The sequence below is a fragment of the Notamacropus eugenii genome, chromosome 2 (genome assembly GCF_028372415.1).
Source record: "Notamacropus eugenii isolate mMacEug1 chromosome 2, mMacEug1.pri_v2, whole genome shotgun sequence".
NCBI classification, from domain to species: Eukaryota; Metazoa; Chordata; class Mammalia; order Diprotodontia; family Macropodidae; genus Notamacropus; species Notamacropus eugenii.
Genome location: NC_092873.1, coordinates 103,519,875 through 103,539,898, shown reverse-complemented (window position 1 = coordinate 103,539,898; position 20,024 = coordinate 103,519,875). Strand labels below are relative to the sequence as shown.

The 20,024-nt window shown below is 43.2% G+C and overlaps 1 protein-coding gene across 3 annotated transcripts in view; it reads right to left on the bottom strand.

Annotated features, from left to right (window-relative positions):
* Positions 1-835: 835 nt before the first annotated feature.
* The window catches only part of LOC140526147 (H-2 class II histocompatibility antigen, E-S beta chain-like), a 37,019-nt gene continuing 17,830 nt past the window's right edge, over positions 836-20,024 (bottom strand). The window contains exons 2-6 of one of the 3 annotated variants that reach the window (XM_072642105.1): positions 4,789-5,058; positions 2,815-3,096; positions 2,214-2,324; positions 1,701-1,724; positions 836-1,532 (exon numbers count right to left, since the gene is read on the bottom strand). In XM_072642105.1, the coding sequence (XP_072498206.1) occupies positions 1,519-1,532; positions 1,701-1,724; positions 2,214-2,324; positions 2,815-3,096; positions 4,789-5,058 (701 nt within the window). In that variant the 3' untranslated portion in view covers positions 836-1,518. Of the gene's footprint in view, positions 1,533-1,571; positions 1,725-2,213; positions 2,325-2,814; positions 3,097-4,788; positions 5,059-15,866; positions 15,943-20,024 lie in introns of those variants that run through there. The other 2 variants (XM_072642104.1, XM_072642103.1) reach the window with 2 other exon arrangements.

Here is a 20,024-nt window from a genome sequence, read left to right as displayed (position 1 = left end):
AAACATATAAAAACCACTAGATAAGTGGTCAAAGGAAATGAAGAGTTCTCGTTTGCTCCAAATCACTAATAATGAGAAAAATGGAAATTAAGACAACTCAGAGATTTTACTTATTCCTCACCAAATTTTCCAAGGTGCTAAGACATGAAAATGGTTCCTGTGGGAAGGACTACACAAAGACAGACAGCTTGATGTCCTACCTGTGGAGCTGTGCACTGGTACAACATTTTGTGAAAAACAATCTGGAAGCATGCTCAAAAGTGTCCAAATCTCTATGCCCTTTGATGCTGAGATCCCACAGTTTAACATATATGACAATGGTGTAAAAGATAAGGGAAAAATCTCAGCTTAACATACATGCCAATGGTGTAAAAGATGGGGGAAAAATCTCAAAATACTTTGTGGTAGCAAAGAAGTAGAAACAAAGCAGGGGCCCATCACCTGAGTAAGGTTTAAGCAAATTGTGGCACAGGAATGTAATGGAATTGTGTTGCAACAGAAGAAACAACAAAAATAAAACATGGGAAGACTTATGTGAACTGCTACAGAACAGTGTGAGCAGAACCAGGAAAGAAATACACTCAGGACTACAAAATGAGGGGAAATGATGCTGAATGTTAATATAATTAGTTACCAGACTTGGCCACAGAGGACAGAAAAAAAACATTTCATGAAGGAAGTGGGGAGATTATGTGTATGTATTGATGCATGTACTGTTGGATACATGTGATCTGTGTGACAGTTATTAGGGAACTTTAGAGTAAAAATTTTGTTATGAGGAAAAGCAATGGGGGCAGGATATATATTAAGCAATGAATACAACATGAACATAAAATGTATTACTAAAACTTTAATTTGTTAAAAGTGCCATGGAGAGGCAAGGATAGGCCAGCACAGGCTACAGTATATCATCAAATAAGAACTGAGCAGAATGACAGAAGAGTCATCAGAGAGATGAATCACCAGAAGGAGGGGGGCCCATCACATGGGAAAGTTAAGGGTTTATGGGCAAACAGCTTGTGAGGGCACTGGCATCTACATAATATCAGCAAATATATCAGGAAGGTCACTAGCTTCTTGATTAACCAACTTCTGTAGCAACAAGAGGCCCTCAGGATGAAAAGGTGTGGATGGATCGCCATCTGCACCTCTGGAGGGATTTCACACTTTGACAGAATCTACAAATCCCAAATGCTGAAGTTTCCTCCTCTGCTCCCTTCACTTTGTCTCCGTATCACCAAGCACCAGTTGATTCTCAGTCTTCTAATCCATGGGTGAAGGTTCAAGGGACAAAAATGGATTAAAAAAAGGTAAAGAAAGAAAGGAGGGTGGAGGAGGTCTTTGAAGCTCTCTTGGAGAAATACCAAGAGTCCAGACAGTCAAAGGTACATGCAAGGAGCTATGCCAAGGAAGGGGTCAGTAAAGCTAATTCCTGGAGATCTGGGCACAAGCAGGAGACTCCAAACATGAGAGGGAGGCTTGGGGACTCGGCAGTTCCAGGGGACACAGGCTCAGGGATTAGCTCAGGAGCCCTGCAGAGGACACAGAACAGGCACAGAAGAGTTTACATGGGGGTCTGAACCTAGAAACAGAACCACTTCTTACCACTAAGGGCCCCCAAGTCTCTTCTTAGCTTCAGGCCCCACTGGGCAGACACTGTAGCGTGAGAATCCTGATCCATCTGGGTACAAGGATCTTACCACTTGGTTGTGAACCACGATTTCCTGGGAAAGGAAGAAAGACAGACAGACATACAAATCCTTGTAAATCCTAGAGCCACAGAAGCAAAGGGCACCAAGGTTCTGAGCACTGTGGGACAGGGGACTCCTGCCACAGCTTAGTCCAGTATGGGACACCACAGAGGAAGCACTTAATCCATGCTTCATCCATCGAGTTACAACAGTGTGAGTGGATGTGGGGAAGGGAGAACAGCAGGGGGAGGGCTAAAGGCTGGGAACCTGAGACCCTTCCCAAGGCTCTCTCTATTGTGAATGTGAGATTCCCTAACACCCTTGAGCCCTAGGATCTGGCCCCTTCACCACCTTCTATAAATTCCTGGGGGTGGGGGTAGGGAGAAGAGCTGGAGTCACAGCCAGACCACGCCTTCACTCCTGACCTGAGGTCAGATTTCTGGCACAATCAAAAGTCCTCTCTGTCCTAGAGAAGATCATGGATGAGAGGAGGCCTCAGGCCTTTCTCCCAGACTATCTCACCTTTCTGACTCCTCTTGTGGACAATGAGGCCAACCCCAAAAAAGATCAACCCCAGCACGAGGCCCCCAACTCCACTCAGCATCTTACTCTGGGCAGATTCAGACTGTGCTTCTGCAGAGGAGAGACACCAAGGATTAAAACTTTTCCTCAAGAGTCAGCCCCATGTGGGGAGCAGAGAGGTCTGAGGGGAGCCTGAGAAAGTGGCTAAATCCTGTCTAAGAATGGATGGATGAGCAAAGAGCCTGTCAGGACTCAGAAAGTGAAAGCTCACCAGGAGAACCAACATCAATCTATGTTAAAGTCTAGCTCCCCAACCCTACGAAAAAGGGGTCTATAAGCTGATCATAGAGTCCCAAAGGGAGGCCAGCTCCCAGGGCTGGGGTCAGTGATGAAGCTGACAAGGTTTCCATAGCTCTTAGGTCAGCACTACCATTAGGAGGCTGGGCTGGGAAAGGGAAGGAGGGCAGGTAGCACTGCATGGGGTTTGTATCAGCCCAGTGCAGAAGAAAAGAGGGTCCAGGAGACACACTGAGGGCATCTCAGAGGTAGCTCCATGTCCTGACCAATGTTAGAATTGGAGGGTGAGGGAGCTCTATCTCACTCCAATCCAAGATGACAGGTTTCTGAAGGCTGGAGTGCTCCACTTGGCAAGTGTAGACATCACCACGCTTCGGAGTCATTTCCAGCATCACCAAGATCTGGTAAGTCCAGTCTCCATTGCTGACCAGGCCTGTGGACACAACCCCAGCTGTCTCCTCCTGCCCATTCAGGAACCACCTGACCTCAATGTCCCCAGGATAGAAACCAGTGACAGAGCAGACAAGCAGGTTGTGGTGTCCCAGGGGAGCCAACTTTGATGGATACACAATCACCTCGGGCTCAACTGGAAGAAAGAAGAAAGATCCTGAGTGAGGGAGACAGAGTAAGTCTTCTTAGTCCAGCCACCACCTCTGCCACATGATCCACAACCAGCCTCACGTTTCCTCTCCTTCCCAGGGCCAGAAATGGGCATCTTGGTAGACATTTAAGTTACTCCTCAGACTAGAAATCTGAACTAGCAGGAAGTGGGTCCAGGAGTCCATGGTGCTGAATTCTCACAGCCCCAGCTCATCAGGATTCAGTGATATGGGAAGAAATTAGCAGGTAAGATTTCTCATTGTAAACAGATAATTTGTAAAGGATTATTTCCAAAAGCAGAATATAAGGGCATACAATAAACTATTTTCAGAAATACTCCTAGGTCAAATATTGAGATGCTATCAATCCACTGAGGAAATCTTGAATCTCAGGGGAACAGTGGTGAATATCTAGGCCCAGTAGCATCCTGACCCAGAGTCCAGGGACCCTGGGAGAAGCAGAAGTATGTCTGGGTCTGAGGAGAAAGACAATTTCAGAGTCATCACAGAAGACTGGGAGGGGGAAGGGAGGGAGAGAATGTGGTTGAGACAGGAGAGAGCAGAGCATGGGAAGTCTCTGCTGAGCTAAGATTCAAGGATAAAAAATGTAAAGTTGCATACATGATTTAAAAAGGTTCATGAAGCCTGGGCATTTAAGACCTGGAGGATTTAATTTTATATTAATTATTTTGTTCTCTCTTTTTTCAATTGTGTATAACTCTTTGCTACTACTTGGGATTTTTTTTTGGGAAAGACATTGGAGTGGTTGGACATTTCCTTCTCTAGTTCATTTTACAGATGAGGAAACTGAGGAAAAAAGGGTTAAGTTACTTGCCCGGTGTAATACAGCCAGGAAATGTCAGAGGCCAGATTTGAACTGAGGGAGAGGAGTCTTCCTGACTGCCAGCCTGGCACTCTTTCCATTGCCCTACCTCCTACCTATTAACCATTTTGGTATTGTATAAATGTGAGTTATTTATTGGCAAAGGGTTTGGGCTTGTTCCCAAAGTAATTAATCCCCATTAGAATTGGAGGAGGGAAAAGAAATCTGAATTTGACTGAGGAAAAAGGACGCAAGGAATCAGAATCCATGTTAGTATAAGACAGTCTCTTCCCCCTTCCCTCTGTCCCTCCCCCATTCATTCTCTCCTTTCTTCTCCTCTCTCTTCCCTTCTCTTGTCCTCTTCTCTCTTCTCCAGTTTTCCTGCTCCTACTTCCTCCCCATGTCTCTTCCCTTTCTTCTCACTGTCACTTCCCTAACTCTTCTCCCTCTCATCCCTCCTTCTTTCTCCCTCCATCTCAATCCCCTCCCCCATTCTTCTTCTTTCCCCCTCATCCCCCCTTTGTCCCCCATCTCTCCTCATCTCCATCTCCCCTCCCTGCCCCTCCCCCTTGGTCCCCTCCCTTCCTCCTCTCTCCCAATCCATCACCTCCCCCTCTCCTGCTCCCCCCGCTCTCTCCCCTGCTCCGGGGGCCCCGTCTCTGCATCTGCTCCTGTGACCCCCCCCTTCCCTCCTCCCCACCTGCCCCGTCCCATCACAGCCTCCCCTCCCCCTGTGCTCCCTTCCAGCCCCTTCTCTTGTCTTCCCCCCTGCTCTGTCCCCTCCCCAGGACGCCCCCCCCCCCGCTCCCTCCTCCCTCTCCCTGGGACCTCCTCCCCTCCCGGGGCCCACACTCACCGCGCCTGGGCACTGAGAAGGGCTTAAACACCCCGTAGTTGTGCCTGCAGTAAGTGTCCACCTCGGCCCGTCTCTGCTCCAGGAGCTCCTTCTGTTTGTTCCAAGCCTCAGCCTCGCGCCGCCCCAGCTCCGACACCGCCACGTACTCCCCCACGGCGCTGTCAAAGCGCACGATCTCCTCCCGGTTGTAGATGCTTCTGAGCACAAACCGCACCTGCTGCGTCCCGTTCACAAAGTGACACTCGCCCTTCAACTGCTTCATGAAGTCCTCTGAGGGGACACCGGGGGAGGGTCAGCCCTGCGGACACCCCGCCCTCGACCCTACGACCGCAAACGGGGCCTGACCAAGGAGAATGTGACCAACATCCCCGGCCCTTCCTGCGCATGCTCAGCCCCGCCCCCTCCGAGGCCCAGAGACCACAAGCCACTTTCCCGAGGTCACCCCGCAAACCTGGACTGGAGCAGGACTAGAACCCAGACCTCCAGGTTCCCGGACCGCTCCTGTCTGTCTGCTGCAAACACTCCCAGGACATTTTACCCCGAGTCCTCCTCCCCCCAGTTTAACCCCCTCCCGGCCCCTCTGCAGAGACCCCCCCACACCTCCATGACCCTGGAGGTCACAGCCCTCTGTCCTCTCTGGTCAGGGGACAGCAATCACCCCAATATGACCCTCGCTATGGATAGTTCTGCTCCAGTTCTGCTGGACCTGGGCTCCCTCCCCCAGTGCCCCTCCTGGGCACGTCTTACATCCTCCTCCTGGAACGTGAGCTCCTCCAGGGCAGGAAATGACTCGATTTTATGTGTAAACGAGCCCCCAGCACAGTGCCTGGCACATGGGGAGCGCTTAATAATGCTTATTACTGAGTGATATCCCCCCCACAAGGGACAAAGTGATTTCAGAATATGTAACTGTGACCACTTAATGCAGCTCCTGAAGAAGCTGTGCTGGCTCCCTATGGACCCCTGGAGAAGTTTCAGAGCCCTGACCTTGGCCCTCAGAGCCCTCCCAGTCTGACTCCAGCCTGCCTTTCCAGCATCCCCCATTATTCCCTCTCACACACAATTTATGTTTTAGTCAAACCCGCCACTTGCTGCTCCCCAAACTCAGCATTTCATCTCCCACCTCCACACATGTGAATAGCCTCCATGTCTGACCTGCCCTCTGCACCACTCCCAACTCATCAATTCCTTGATCTTTTTATACTTATCTTCCCTTCTCTGTGCAGAACTGTACTTCCTCAAAGAGAGTCAGCTAATAAATAAGCATTTATGAACTGCTTACTGTGTGCTGGCTACCCTGTTAGGTGCTGGGAATATAAACATATAATTGTAATATGTTCCTTAGGAAGAGGAAAGTCTGAAAAAAGAGTGAGTTGAGGGGGGAAAACAATGAGTTCAGTTTTCAACATGTGTTTAAGAGCTTAGAGACATCCAGCCTGAATTACCAGGAGGCAGCAAGTGATGCTGGACAAAGACTGGGGCAGGAAATACAGACCTAGGAGTCATCTGAACAGACATGGTAATTAAGTCTATGGGAGCTGAGGAAGTCCCAGAGAGAAGAGGAGAGGCTCCAGGTCAGACCCTTAGGAAACAATCCCATTTAGAGCACAGGATGTGGATGATGAGCCTGCAAAATGGACTGAGAAAAAGTGACCAGACAGGAAAGGAGAGAACAAAGAGAGAGCAGTCCCAAAAACCCAGAGAGGAGAGAACACCCAGGAGCTGAGAGAGGCTGACAGGGGCAGATTCAGCAGAAAGTTCTGAAGGAGGAAGCCTGAGAAGAGCCTTGGCAATGAAGACATAGATCCTTGGTCACTTTGGAGAGAGCAGTCTCATTAGAATAATGAGGTGGGAAGCCAGACTGCCGAGGACTGAGGCCTGAGGGAGAGAAGTGGAGACAGTGTGTACAGGCACTTTGTGTAGGAGTCTGGCTGAGAAAGGAAGGGAAAACATGTAGGATAATCACGTGAGCAGAATCTCATCTAGCCAAGGTGAAATATTTTTACAAAGCTAAAAATCTGCTCACAGGTGAAGTTCTTTGTAAGAATGATTCCAATGCCCCTTCTTATTGAACATCCAAACTGTCACCAATAAAGGCACCTCCATCCTCCTGTCACCCAGGCTGGGTTTGGGGTTTGGTCTCTTTCTGCATCCCCAGTACTTAAACTTAGCACAGAGCCTGGCACACAGTAGGTGCTTAATAAATGTTTATTGACTGACTGATAGTGAGAATGGATACAGAATGAAGTGGATGGAACCAGCAGAAGAATTTATACAATGACAATAATATGAAGACAAACAACTTTGACAGACTTAGGAAATCTGATCACCGTAATAACCAATGACTGCAGAGGACTGATGGTGAAACACCGCACCCACTTCCTGATCAAGAGGACTCAGGATGCAGAAAGGAGAATTTTTTAAATGGCCAATGCAAAACTTTGTATAACATGACTGTGCATATTTATAACAGGGGGTTTGGTTTTTCCTCTCAGTCTGAAAGGGAGAAGTATAAGTTTTGGAGGTGGGAAAGGCAGTTTTTTGCTGATTGAAAATATATTTTTCAAAAGAAAGAAATTTATGATTTGAACCCAAAATGTCAGTAAATTATATATCCTTTGTTGGCCCAGAAATAATAGCAGTAGGCATATGCTCCAAAGAAAGTCAAAGGTAGAAGACACATAGCTGAGATACATACACACACATATACATACATATATGTACACAAATACATATAACATATACATATGATGAGATAGGTCTGTATGTATGGGTGTGTATACACATAACAGCACTTTTTGCTGTAGCAGAGACCTGGAGACAAAGTGGGTGCCACTGTTTGAGAAACAACTAAACACATTCTGTTCTAAGAGAGAAGAAGTGTGTCCTTGGGCTGTGACAAGCGACGAAAGGGATGGATCCAGTGAATCCCAGGAAACATTGTGTGAACTGATGCAGAGAGAAGGGAGCAGAACAAGGAGGCCAGTTTCCTCAATGACAATAGTATGAAGGAAAACAGCCTTAAAAGACTTCAGACTCAGGGCAGTGCAGTGACCCATCAAGGTTCCAGGAGACACAGACTGAAGCACTTCCCATCTCTTGGCAAAGAGGTGATGGACCAGAGGCAAGGAATAATCCAGACATTTCAGTCACAACCCAAAGACACAGGGCTCCCATTTGTGGGGGTGGGGAAGTTTTTGGTTTAGATCTGAGTGACTGATGGGTAGAGATAATGCGGCAAAAAATGACAGTAAAGATCATCAGCGAAACATTTTTTGAAATACAAGGATAAGAAGAAATGTCAAAAAGGGACAGAGACAAGCAAGGCAGTTTGGGTCCTCTCCTGTTAAATTTAACATACACTTTACAAAACCAAACAGCATATAAGAGGAGATCACGGTTTCATCTACTGTCAACATTTTCTGGTTTTGAACTGTCTCTTGCAAAAGCTGAGCCTTGAAGGGAGATTAAACTCCTAAGAGAGATAATTGAGGAATTGAGCGGGGATACATTTCTTTATGGAAGAGGTGGAGAATCCACCAATTTTAAAATAATCAGGCCATTCAATGCAGAACTGGAAGGGAAGTTAGCTGCCATGCTGTTCTACATCCTTGTGTTATAAATGGGGATGCTGACACTTAAGAAAGTGATGTGACTTGCCCAAGGTCACTAAAGTAGGAAAGGAGGGATCAAGCCTTGAACCCAGGACTCCTGACTTCTTTCCACTGGATCACACTGTCTGTAGTCAGAACACAGGGCTTCCAATCCCAATTGGGCAGATGAATCTGAGACCTTGTGCTAATCACTTCTCTCTGAATCAATTACTTCCTCTGTAAAATGGAGACAATAAATGTGGCAATCTCTATTTCATGGAAAGCAAATGGTAACAAGAGAGCCCATATCAGTAGAAGGTACTTTGATTTTCTGACTCATCCCAGTGGTCTTCCTTCTATCAGTAAAGAGCAAAACCTATCCACACTTGCTCCTCTTGTGTGATTTTTCCATAGATCCTCTATAGAAGACCCACCCCAGAAAGCTAGAGAAATAACTGTAGGTCTTTGGAAATTCTGAGGTTACCAATAAGACACATCCAACTTTCTTTCCAATCATACATTTCCTCCATGATCTTTCTTACTATCATTCATAAGGACAGGGTATCACTGAGAAAATGTTACAACTGACTAGAGCATCTCCTTTTGGAAATTGAAACCTTAAGATTCTGAAGAAGAAAAGAAACATTTGTGCAAAAAAAAAAAAAAACAAACAAACAAACACAAAAAGAAACAAACCACACTTTGAACTGGGAGCCATTTGGAAGTGGGAGAGGCACTGAGCCATTTCCCAAATGCAACCCAACCAACTCCATTCCTTTTTTTCAGTTCTGGGTCCAATCTATTATCCATCTGCAGAGCTTCCTCTAAATATGCAGAATGATGCATTAATTAGGATGTCATAATCTGAACAATGGGCATTTTTTGTCCCTTTCACACTTTCCTGTATGGATTGTAAGGCTGGTCTATTTTTAACATAAGTGTAAATTATTTGTAGGAATATTAAATTTTTTTCTGCCTAACTGGGTATTTATCATCAGAGGAACATCGAGCGAAGTAATTTCTGTTTTTCAGTCTTTCAGAAAATTTTGAATGATTATGGAGTCAAAGACTCCTGATTAACAAGCAATAAGAATGATGGGCTCTTATATTCTATACATTTTGTAGTTAATTTTGAAATGGTAAAGGTTTAGTCCGTTGTTGAATCCCAAAGAATTGGCATATAAGTCAGTAGTTACTGATGCTCTCTCAGTCATCTTTCCTTTGGATATCAATAAGGTCCAGTAATTTCCAGGATCTTTCCCTCCTTCAGATCCCTTGAATACTGGTCCCTTGATACCCTCACAACTGTGTCATTTCTAACATAAATCTCTTCTATGAACACTTGGCAATCTAGCTGCTTTTCCTGTCTTTGTTTTCTTCACAGTCATTTTTACCACCATGTTAAGTACATCCAGGACTGTTGTTGGAGTCCAAGTGCTATGTGGCTGCACTGTCCTTCACAGAAAAACTCTGAAGTGCTTATTTCCCAACAATATTGGCCATTGTGATAGAAGAGATCGAGTGTAGTGTCCAGGTCAAAGAAGAATTCCCTATGAACAGTGAGGTTCCCCAGATATTTTTTCTTCTTCTTTTTTAAGTTTTTAAGATTATTTTAAAGTTAAATACAAAATAAGAAAAGAAAAACAAACATTGCCATGTACAGAGCAGAATATGAGAGGATTCAGTACAAAACAATAAATTTCCATTTCAAGAAAACCTGTATAATAAATACTACGTATTGATTTCAAAGCTATCCAGCTTTACTTTGCTTCCTTGTAGGTTTTCTTTTGTTCTTTGTTGTGCACTTTTTACTTTATTTTTCCCTCCCTCCCCTTGCCAGAAAGTTATAATTTAGGTACACATATGTTTATATGTAAATATATGTATACATAGATATCTATAAACATACACACAAATTATACATATAAACTCATAAACATATACGTAAGACCATACTGTGCTTGTTTCTGTTTCTCATCTGTTTCTCTGAAGGTGGACAGCATCTTCCTTTATAAGTCCAAGTCTTTCCATGTTTTTCTAAATCAACAAGTTCATCATTTCCTACACCACAGCAATATTCCAACACAATCAGAAATATTGTCTATGAAAATTTTTCCCAATTTTCTGAATTCCTTCTATTCTTGGCTTCATGGGTTTTATTTATACAAGAAAATTTTAATTTAAAATAATCAAAATTATCCATTTGACACTTCAACAATGCTGTCACCTTTTAATATAACTTAAGTTCTGATATTACTGAATCTGCTTTCTTTACATCTTTTTTTCCTGGTTTCTTTAAAATTCCTGACTTTTGTTCTTCCGAATGAACACTGTTATTATTTTTTTCTAACTCAGTAAGACAATTTTTTAGTAATTTAATTGGGATGGCAATACATAAATAGATTAGTTAGGTAAAATTGTCATTTTTATCATATCAATATTACCTAACCATGTAATATAAATATTACTTAAATTATTTAGATATGACTTTACTTATACAAAAATGTTTTATATTTTTGTCCATATAGTTCCTGTGTCTATTTTGGCATGTATATTATTGGGCCTTTTACACTGTCTAGCTATTTTAAATGGTCCAGAATCAATATTGAATAATAGTTCTGACACACGTTGTAGTTTTCCTATTTTTCTCTATTAATTGCCAAGCCATTTCTTCTTGTGGATGACATTGGACTGACTCTAAGAAGACTTGGAACACTGAAAACCTTCTGGAAGAAACTTGTAATCACTCAAAGAAGTTTGGCCTATTCATTAAAATTGGAAACACCAAGTGAATGAAGACCACTCGGATGAACATTCCGTAGAGCTTGTCCATCAGTCTAGCTGTCTGGGATAGACATACAGATGGGTCATGAGTTGGGCACAAAGTTGATCAGCAGGAGGAGAATGGTTAGATTTCAGCCAGAAAATCCCACAGCTCCTTTAACTAATCCCAAGCTTTTCATGAAAGCAAGAGTTCATCTTCACAATGCTAATATTTTCCTGGTATTGTTATATGGCAGAAAGATATGGATTATAACTGCCTATGAAGAATTAAGCTGGCCATCAAACACAAGGCACTGTCAAGGCATATGGTAGATATATGAAATATATAAACATTCCAAAGAGGGAAAGGGTGTCAAACATATCATCAAGGAAACATATGATAGGAAGAGAAGAGGGGTTACATACAGGGCAAGACAAAAAGGATGATGCATGGACAAACAGTGAGATCCACAGATATCCTTCCAATGTCAGGAGAGAATAGAATGACTCCTATGAACCTGGGTGGACTCCATAGGGAAATTTATGGGATAGTATGGGGACAGGAGCCAATGAGGTGAGATCTGCACTTTGGAAGGAACTTTTGAATCAGTGAGATCATAGATCCATTTGAGTATGAGTGCTGAAATACAGACAAGTATACAATAAATAGAACTGTCCTTCATTCTGTTCTCTCATCACTCCCTAGATTATATCCTATTTCTCTAATTCCTTTTACAAACAAATCCTTCTAAATATTCACCTGCATCCAAAGGACTCTCACTTAAAACTCAGTGATCTAGGTTTATAAATAGTACTCTTAAGTAAATAAATGAATGAAAAAAAAAAACATTTACTAATTACCAAATGAGAAGCATTAGAAATGCAAATACAAAAGTAAAGACAATTCCCCCAGTGAAAGAGCATGCATTCCAAAGTGGTCTCCAATTCAAGCAAGTCAGACCCGGACCCCTTGATATGCTTGATTCTAACCCTCAATTCTAAATGCGCTTGATTCTAACCTCAAACATGTTTAGCATCCTGGTTTCTTAGACATTTGCCTGTCCTCTTAGTAAATTAAAAATCTAAAAGTGGGAAAATGTGTTCTAACATTTTCCCACTTTTAAATCTTGATGTTACCAAATTTCTGACATTGTACTTCTGAATCTTGGACACATCTAGAGCCTCTGGCCCCTCTTTGCTTCCCTGAACCCTTGATCTGGCTGTGCTGATAAATCCTGAGTCCATCCTCATACCTGTGACTGCCCTACTCAGCCCAGTCCTTCCTCTCAGGTTGACAGTCTGCAACATGGCTCTCTGCCAAGCTCCAGAAACTGCTCTCTGTGGTTTAGAATCTTTTCTCCTAAGCCCCCAGCTCACCCCATTACTCTCCATTGCTGTTTAAAGAACAACTTCTTAAGCCTAGAAATCAAAGTCTTCTCCACCTCTGTTCCCATGTCCCTTTCTAGCCTTTTTTTCCACTTGTGCCCACATGAAATGTCAGCCCCAGCTAAAGGCTATAGACACTCCCTTAGTTCCTCCTTATGCTTGCACTTTTCTGAGCTCATTCTCCTAGAGATATGGGTTCTCTCCCTATTGGGTTCTCACCAGTGTGAGGTACCCTCATCGCCCAGTCACCTTGGCTCACAATCTCTGTTATCCTCACTCTCATCGCCCATATTGAATTTGTTGTCAAAACTTGGCAGTTTTACCTTTGAAGTGTCTTGAATGTGCCCCGTTTTCTCCTCTGATGTTGCCATGGCCCTGATTCAGGCCCTCATCACCTTCCATCTGCACTATTGCAATAGGCTGCTGCTGGGTGTTCTTGCCCCCAGTGTATCCCCATTGTTTTCCATCCCTCATTCAGCTGCTAATAGATCTTCCTAAAGCACAAACCAGACCCTGTCACCCACCTGCTCAATAAACTCCAGTGATTCCCTGTCCCCTCCAGCATCAAATTTTAAAATCCTGTTTGGCCTTCAAAGCCCTTCACATGTTGGTCCCTCCTCCCTTTTCAGTCTTGTTCTTCTTCACTCCCCTCCCCCACTTATGCACTCTGTGACCCAGTGACACTGGGTGCCCTGCTGTCCCTTGATAATATTTAATATAAAATTTTGGAATAATTTGTTTGTCCTCTCTGAAGCAAACTGAGAGAGTGCTTCTTCCTATGTCAACAAAAACCAGCCAGGACTGACTTAACATTCCTTACAAGACCTCTAATCTAAGACACTATCTTTGTGGGACCTTTACTATATCTTAATACTTGTAGATATATACTATGTTTTGGCATGTTAATGGTAAAGAAAACACAGACATCTTGGGTCGTAATTTCTATGTGAAACTTTGTCAAACTCTGTTATCTTACTGGATTTACAACCTATGCAATTAAGAAATTCCTTTCTAATGGTCTATTTAATCACTTACGGAGACCATAAATCTGAAGGACACAGAACACCTTCTTTGTCCTAAAACAGATTTAAGGCTGCCTGTTTTTGGTATTTGGTAGCTAGATTCGCTGTCTAGCTCCTTGGACTCCACGTACTGTAATTTTAAAGAGAATGAATTAATCTATAATAAATAATGAAAATGTATGCATTTAGCCTGTTGCCTCTGCTTTAACCAAACTTTCAGGTTAACACCCTCCTACTAGACACTCCAGCTCCCAGCTCTGGGCATTTCCTCTGGCTGTCCCCAGGTCTGGAATGCTTTCCCTCCTCAGACTTGACTCGTGGCTCCCTTGGCTTCCTTCAAAGTCCCAACTAAAATCCCATCTTCTACAGAAACTCTTTGCCAGTTCCTCTTAATTCTAGTGCCTTCCCTCCACTGGTTATTTCTAAATTGTCCTAAAAATAACTTGTTTGCACACATTGTTTTCATGTTGTCATCTCCAGGGACTTTTACCTTTCATTGTATCCCCCACAGTTAACACAGTGCCTGGAACAAAGTAAGAGCTTAATAAAAGTTTGATTCACTTCTAGCAGGGAGGTTATTTAAATATTGTGTAGTTTGAATGATGGTCCACATGGGGGCAGCACCTGCTCAGTACACCCATGGCTGATACCTAGATGATCCTGGAGTTGTCAGCTGAGGTCACCAGCCTTCACCCTGCTAGGACTAGGAGATCCCCTGCCCCTGGGTCTCCCCTTACTCAGGCCATGACATACTATCTCTAGAAGTCCCCTTCTCTCTTGTCCAGCCCTGGAGAATGGGTGTTACCTATGGCATGCTCTCCCCTCAGAGGCAGTGCAGGACACAAAGTGCAAAGGTAGATAGTGGGTTAGATCTTGGAGGACCCCTCTAGAGCAGGTTAAGACTAGAAAGAGACTCTGACTGGCCAGGGCAGGTGCCAGGCCAGGCTGGAGGGGCAATAATATAGACAGTGCTCCCCAACTATACTCACACAAGCTGGAAAAAGTTTGTGCCCCATCTCAGAGGGCTTCCTCCCTGCCAAGGACAAAATATCTCATGCCCCTCCTGAATTATGGAAGAGACCCTGTGATCCAGGTCTGGGCTTCAGGGAGAGCAGTAGCATTGTGGAGACCGGAGATGGCACTGACAGGCAGAGGTCCAAGAGTGCAAGCCCTGTCTGATCCAGGGTAGTGGGGGACTAGGGAACATTGAGTCTACACCTCTCTTTTTCAGCCCATTAACAAGGGACCATGAAGACAGAAAAAAGTCAGTCTGATCCCCTTGGTTTATCCAGCCCAATAACTGCCTCTAACCTGCCTCTGAGGAATAGATGGGGACGCTTCCTCCTACTCCACTGTGATGTTATTCATGAAAACCAAACTCCAGCTTTACTTACGGCATTGAAATTATACCTTGGAAATTAATCCAGGAAAGTCTATGCCTTCCTCCCCCAGTAACAGCCAAATTTAAATATTTCCAGTAGTTTAGGCAGATGCTGTGATGATGTTTAGTAGGACAGAAACATTTAAACGGGATGGGACACCTTGGCATTTTGTGACCTTGTCCTCCCCCTAAATCAGTAAACTCCAGTGACTCCTTCTCTCCTCCAGGATCAAATATAAAATCCTCTGTTTGGCCTTGAAGGCCCTTCACAGCCTGGCCCCTCCTATTTTTCTAGTCTTCTTAACTTTTTGTTCCCAGAACCCCAGAACTCTGCTGTCCAGTGACACTGGCCTTCCTGTTCTTCCTCCCATACATTTTTCCCTCTCCCAACTCTGGGCTCTCTCTGACTGCTCCCCATTCTCAGAATCTTCTTCTCTCTGGCTTACTCCTAGCATCAGCTCCAACTCCACCTTCAGGATGCCTGTCATTATTCTCCTTAATGTCAGTGCCTTCCCTCTCTTGATCACATCCCACTTCTCCTGTATCTATTTTGTTCACATAGATTTGTTCACCTGTTGACTCCCTCTTTCGATTGTGAGCTCCCTGAGAACAGGAACTGTCTTTGAAATTTCTTTCTATCCTTGGCACCAGCACAGTGCCCTTCTTCATAACTACTTGCAAACTGCCTGGAGCCTCAGCTCTTGGAGGAGAGGCTGCATGAAATCCCTGAATGCCAAGGAAAAGGGGGAAAGGAAACAAGGGCATAAGGAAGAGTTAGTTGGGATGGGAGCCTGAAACCCAGTCTCACCCACTGCCCATCTCTCTCTGAGGACCATCCTGGCCCAGGTCCTTCCTTTGTTCTGGGCCCAGAGTGAAGAGTGCTCCCCTCGGGCCCCACCTGGGCTCTCTAGGGAGCTTCTGCTCAGTACTTACTTGGGGCATGTCTGCTGCAACCACCTGGGAAGTCAGCACCAGCAGAGTCACAGCCAGAACCTCTGTCCAGATGCCCCTGGGGAGCAAGACACACAGCATCCTGGAGACAAGATGAGACTGAAGGACCCAGAAATGTCTAAGAGTCAGACTCGTCTTCTCTTTAAGGGAATTACCCCAACATCAACTGGACTAATTTACAGACTCTCTTCTCTGCCCCAGGGTTGGGCAACCTCAGAGCTGAGAGAGCCAATCAGCATTAGGAATGAAGTGCATCATTAGTTCCCAGGCAGAGGTTCCTTTTGCAGGGTCTGTTCTAATATTTTTCTGGTGAAGAAAAACCAAAAGGGCCCAGAAATCACAGAATGTCAGGGAAGGAAGGGGCCCCAGAGGTCAGGCCTTGCCTGGACTGTTATAATAGCTCACTGTGAGGGTGCTGCAGCTGAGCTGCTAGTGTAGATCAGTGAAAGTCTTCACTACTGTAGTAGGTCCCATAAAAATGGAGAATAAATGTTCCAATATTTTGAAAAAGGGAAGATGGAGAAGTGCGCAATCTGTGGTTCAATGAATTTTGCTTTTGACTCTCAGAAAAAAATTTAAAACATTTTATAAAAGATATGGTTTGTGAGCATTTTGAAAGGGAAGAGTGACTGTATAAAGGCCATTAAGGCTTCATCAAAAATAGGTGATGCCAGATGAACCTTTCCTCTTTAACACTGTAACTAAACAGATGGATCAGGAGAATGTTGTAGATGTATTAAAGCTGGATTCCAGTAAAGAATCTGACAAAGTCTGAAAACTTAACTCATTCCCAGGTGAAGTGCTGATTTACTCTTGTGTATTTTATATCAATCTGACAGTTTCTCTGATTTCTGTTTGCTGCTTTGCTTGGATAAGTGGATTTATTCACTATTTGTGATTTACTATAATCTTTTGTGTAACTAGTATTTGGAGGGAAGGAGTCAAGCGGAGGGATATAAGCTAGGTATTATCCTCTACCTTTAAAAGTAATCAGTAACCAGTCATTATGGAGAACAACTTGGAGCTGTACCCAAAGGGCTATCAAGCTGTGTATACCCTTTGATCCAGCAATACCACTGCTAGGTCTGTATCCCAAAGAGATCACAAAAAAGTGAAAGACCCAGATGTACAAAAATATTTATAGCAGCTCTTTCTGTATTTGCTAAGATATGTAAATGAATGGAATGCCCTTCAATTGGAGAATGGCTAAGCAACTTGTAGTTTGATTGTGATGGATTATTATTGTGCTTTAAGAAATGATCAGCAGAATGATTTCAAAAAATCTTGGAAAGGTTTACATGAACTGATGCAAAGTGAAATGACAAGAAGCAGGAGGATGTTATATACAGTAATAGCAATACTGTGATGAAAAATTGTGATTGACTTAGTTATTTTTAGCAACATAAGGATCCAAGATAATTCTAGAGGACTAAGGATGAAGCAGACTCTCTGCCTCCAGAGAAAGAACTGAGGCTATCTGAATACACACTGAAGCATGCTATTTTTAATTTTCATTATTTTTTGTCTTCTTGTACAAAATGACTAATATGGAAATATTTTACATGATTTGATAAGAATAAATTAATTTCAGATTGCTTACCATTTCAGGGAGGAATGGAACTGAGGGAAGTATAGAGGAAAGGATAGAATTTGGAAATCAAACTTTTTTTAAAAATCCTTTTAAATTGTTCTAACATATAATTGCATAAAAAAATTAGATTAAACAAAAGTAGGGGCAGGGGAGAGATTGGGAAACAATCTAGAACTCAAAACGTTGTGGAAATGAATGTTGAAAACTAAAAATAAATTAATTTTAAAAAACAAAAAAAGGAAAAGGATCTATATATACTAAAACATTTATAGTAGCTCTTCTGTTGAGAAAAAAAATTAGAAATTGAGGGAATTCTCATCAATTGGGGAATGGATGAGTAAATTATGGTATATAATTGTGATAGAATACTATTATGCTATTAGACATGACAAGGGGGGTGAGTTCTGAAAAAACCCGGAAAGACTTATATGAACTGATGCAGAGGGAAGTGGGCAGAACCAGGAGAATATTGTACATGGTTATAATAATATTATAAGATAATTAATTGCGAATGACTTGACAATTCTCAACAATACAATGATCCAAAACAAGTCTGAAGGACTCATGATGAAAAATGCTATCCACTTCCAGAGAAAGAACTGAGAAGAGTCTGAATGCAGACTGAAGTATAATTTTTCATTTTATTTTTCTTGCTTTTTTTGCAACATGGATAATATGGAAATATGTTTTTCTTGATTTCACATGTATAATTGATATCACATTTCTTACCTTCAGAAAACATGTGAGGGTGGAGAAGAACAGAATTTGGAACTCAAAATTTTTTTAAAAGGAAAGTTAAAATAAATAATAAAAAATTTTAAATACCCGAAAAAAAAAAAACCAGAAGTAAACATGAAAGCAGATTTTGTTGTGAAGCTTTCATTCTCTAAAATACAACTACTTGGAGAGCCCCAGTGGTGTTTTAGGGAGTGACAAGAGAAAAGAGAAAAAGACCATTTTCAGAAGTCTCTAGAATTTCCAATAACTACAAGGAAAGCATGGAACCAGTTTCCCATGCATGTCTGTCATTCCAAAGTTTTTCTCCACTACCTGCCTGATGTCCTCTGTCCACATGTCTCTCTGAATGATTTCTCCAAAGTTTCTCCAGCCAAATGAAATTAGCCCCTTACATAGTTATGTAAGCTGTGTAACATCACACTCAGTATTCTGTCCACCTGTCAGGAGTCACATTCCCCTCCACATAAGCATCAGGCAGCACAAAGTTTTCCCTCCTACACATTTTTATGGCCATTGCAAGTTTCCTCTACCTGGGTGGGAGTCAGGTTGCAGTTATTATGATTGGAGTGTAATCTATTGAGGGATGAGGAACCACAATACAAAAGTGCTGGGGACAGGATTCTGAACTCTCATTATCTCTTAGATGTTTACACCTAATGGTTGAGTCTCTCCTGGCTAAGAGCCTATGATTAAGTTTCAAGAAAGAAAACCTGAGAAAGGTCCACACTGAGATCTGCCTCAATCACAAGTGCCCTTTTAAGGGAACATCTCCACTCGGAGTCCTAAGTGAGGCAAAGAAAGGTTTGATATAGGGAAGAGAGAGGAGGGTTTAATATAGCCCCTCTCAATAGAATGAATACCATCAGTCTTTGTGGATAGCTGTGTAAGTATGTAACCATATCCTTTTCTCTCACCAGACTCCATTTATGTATGCCACATCTTCCTTAAACTATCCCCCAAGCCTTATCTCTCAGAGTCATGGGTCCCATCTACAAAGCCTCTAACCCCACTCAGGAAAGGAGGAACAGAGTAGTTCTCTTTCAGAGGTAAGGAAGGACTGATGCATCCTGAGTTTCCTGGAGTGGGGTAGAAAGTTGCAGATTGCAGACAAGCTTTGAGGAAACTTTTTGGGGAAAACACTTCTGTCCTGTCATGCAAGTGCGCTGTTCCAGCCAATGGGGAGTAGAGGAATATATAGTATCATCTGCCTCCAGCAAATGGAGCCTAACAGCAGGTCTGGTCTAGGAGATCAGAGAAATCAGTAGCATAGAAAGACAGTATTGAGGGTAATTGATTAGGGGAAAGAGAGAGACACAGACAGAGAGACATAGAGAGAGAGCACTTGGATATATGGAAAGCAGAGGCCTTGGGATCAGAGAAGGATCTGGACCAGTAAAGAATCAGCAGTTCCATATGGGTGTGAAACAAGGTCTAGACTAGAGATAGAACAAGATGGGGAGAACTGGGAGCAAGATATCTGTATTTCTCTGGCCAGCTCCTAGGGCAAGATGTGACAATAACACAAATAGCTCCTTGTTGGCTGACTGGATGCCAGCGCTTGTGGCTGAGAAAATGGGAAGTGTAAGGAGAATGAGCCCATGCTCAGGTCTGCTTAGCCATGGGAGGGAGCTGGGCCCACAGCTTGGCTTCCCTACCAGGATCAGCACCAGAATCAGCATCCAATATTTATGAGGTGATGGGGTTCAGTGGCTCAATGAGTCAATGTCACTTGTCACTATGGTGATTAAGGATTAAGGGTGAAAGTAGGAAAATTTCTGACCTGGGATTGGCCTTAAAGACAGAAAAAGTAG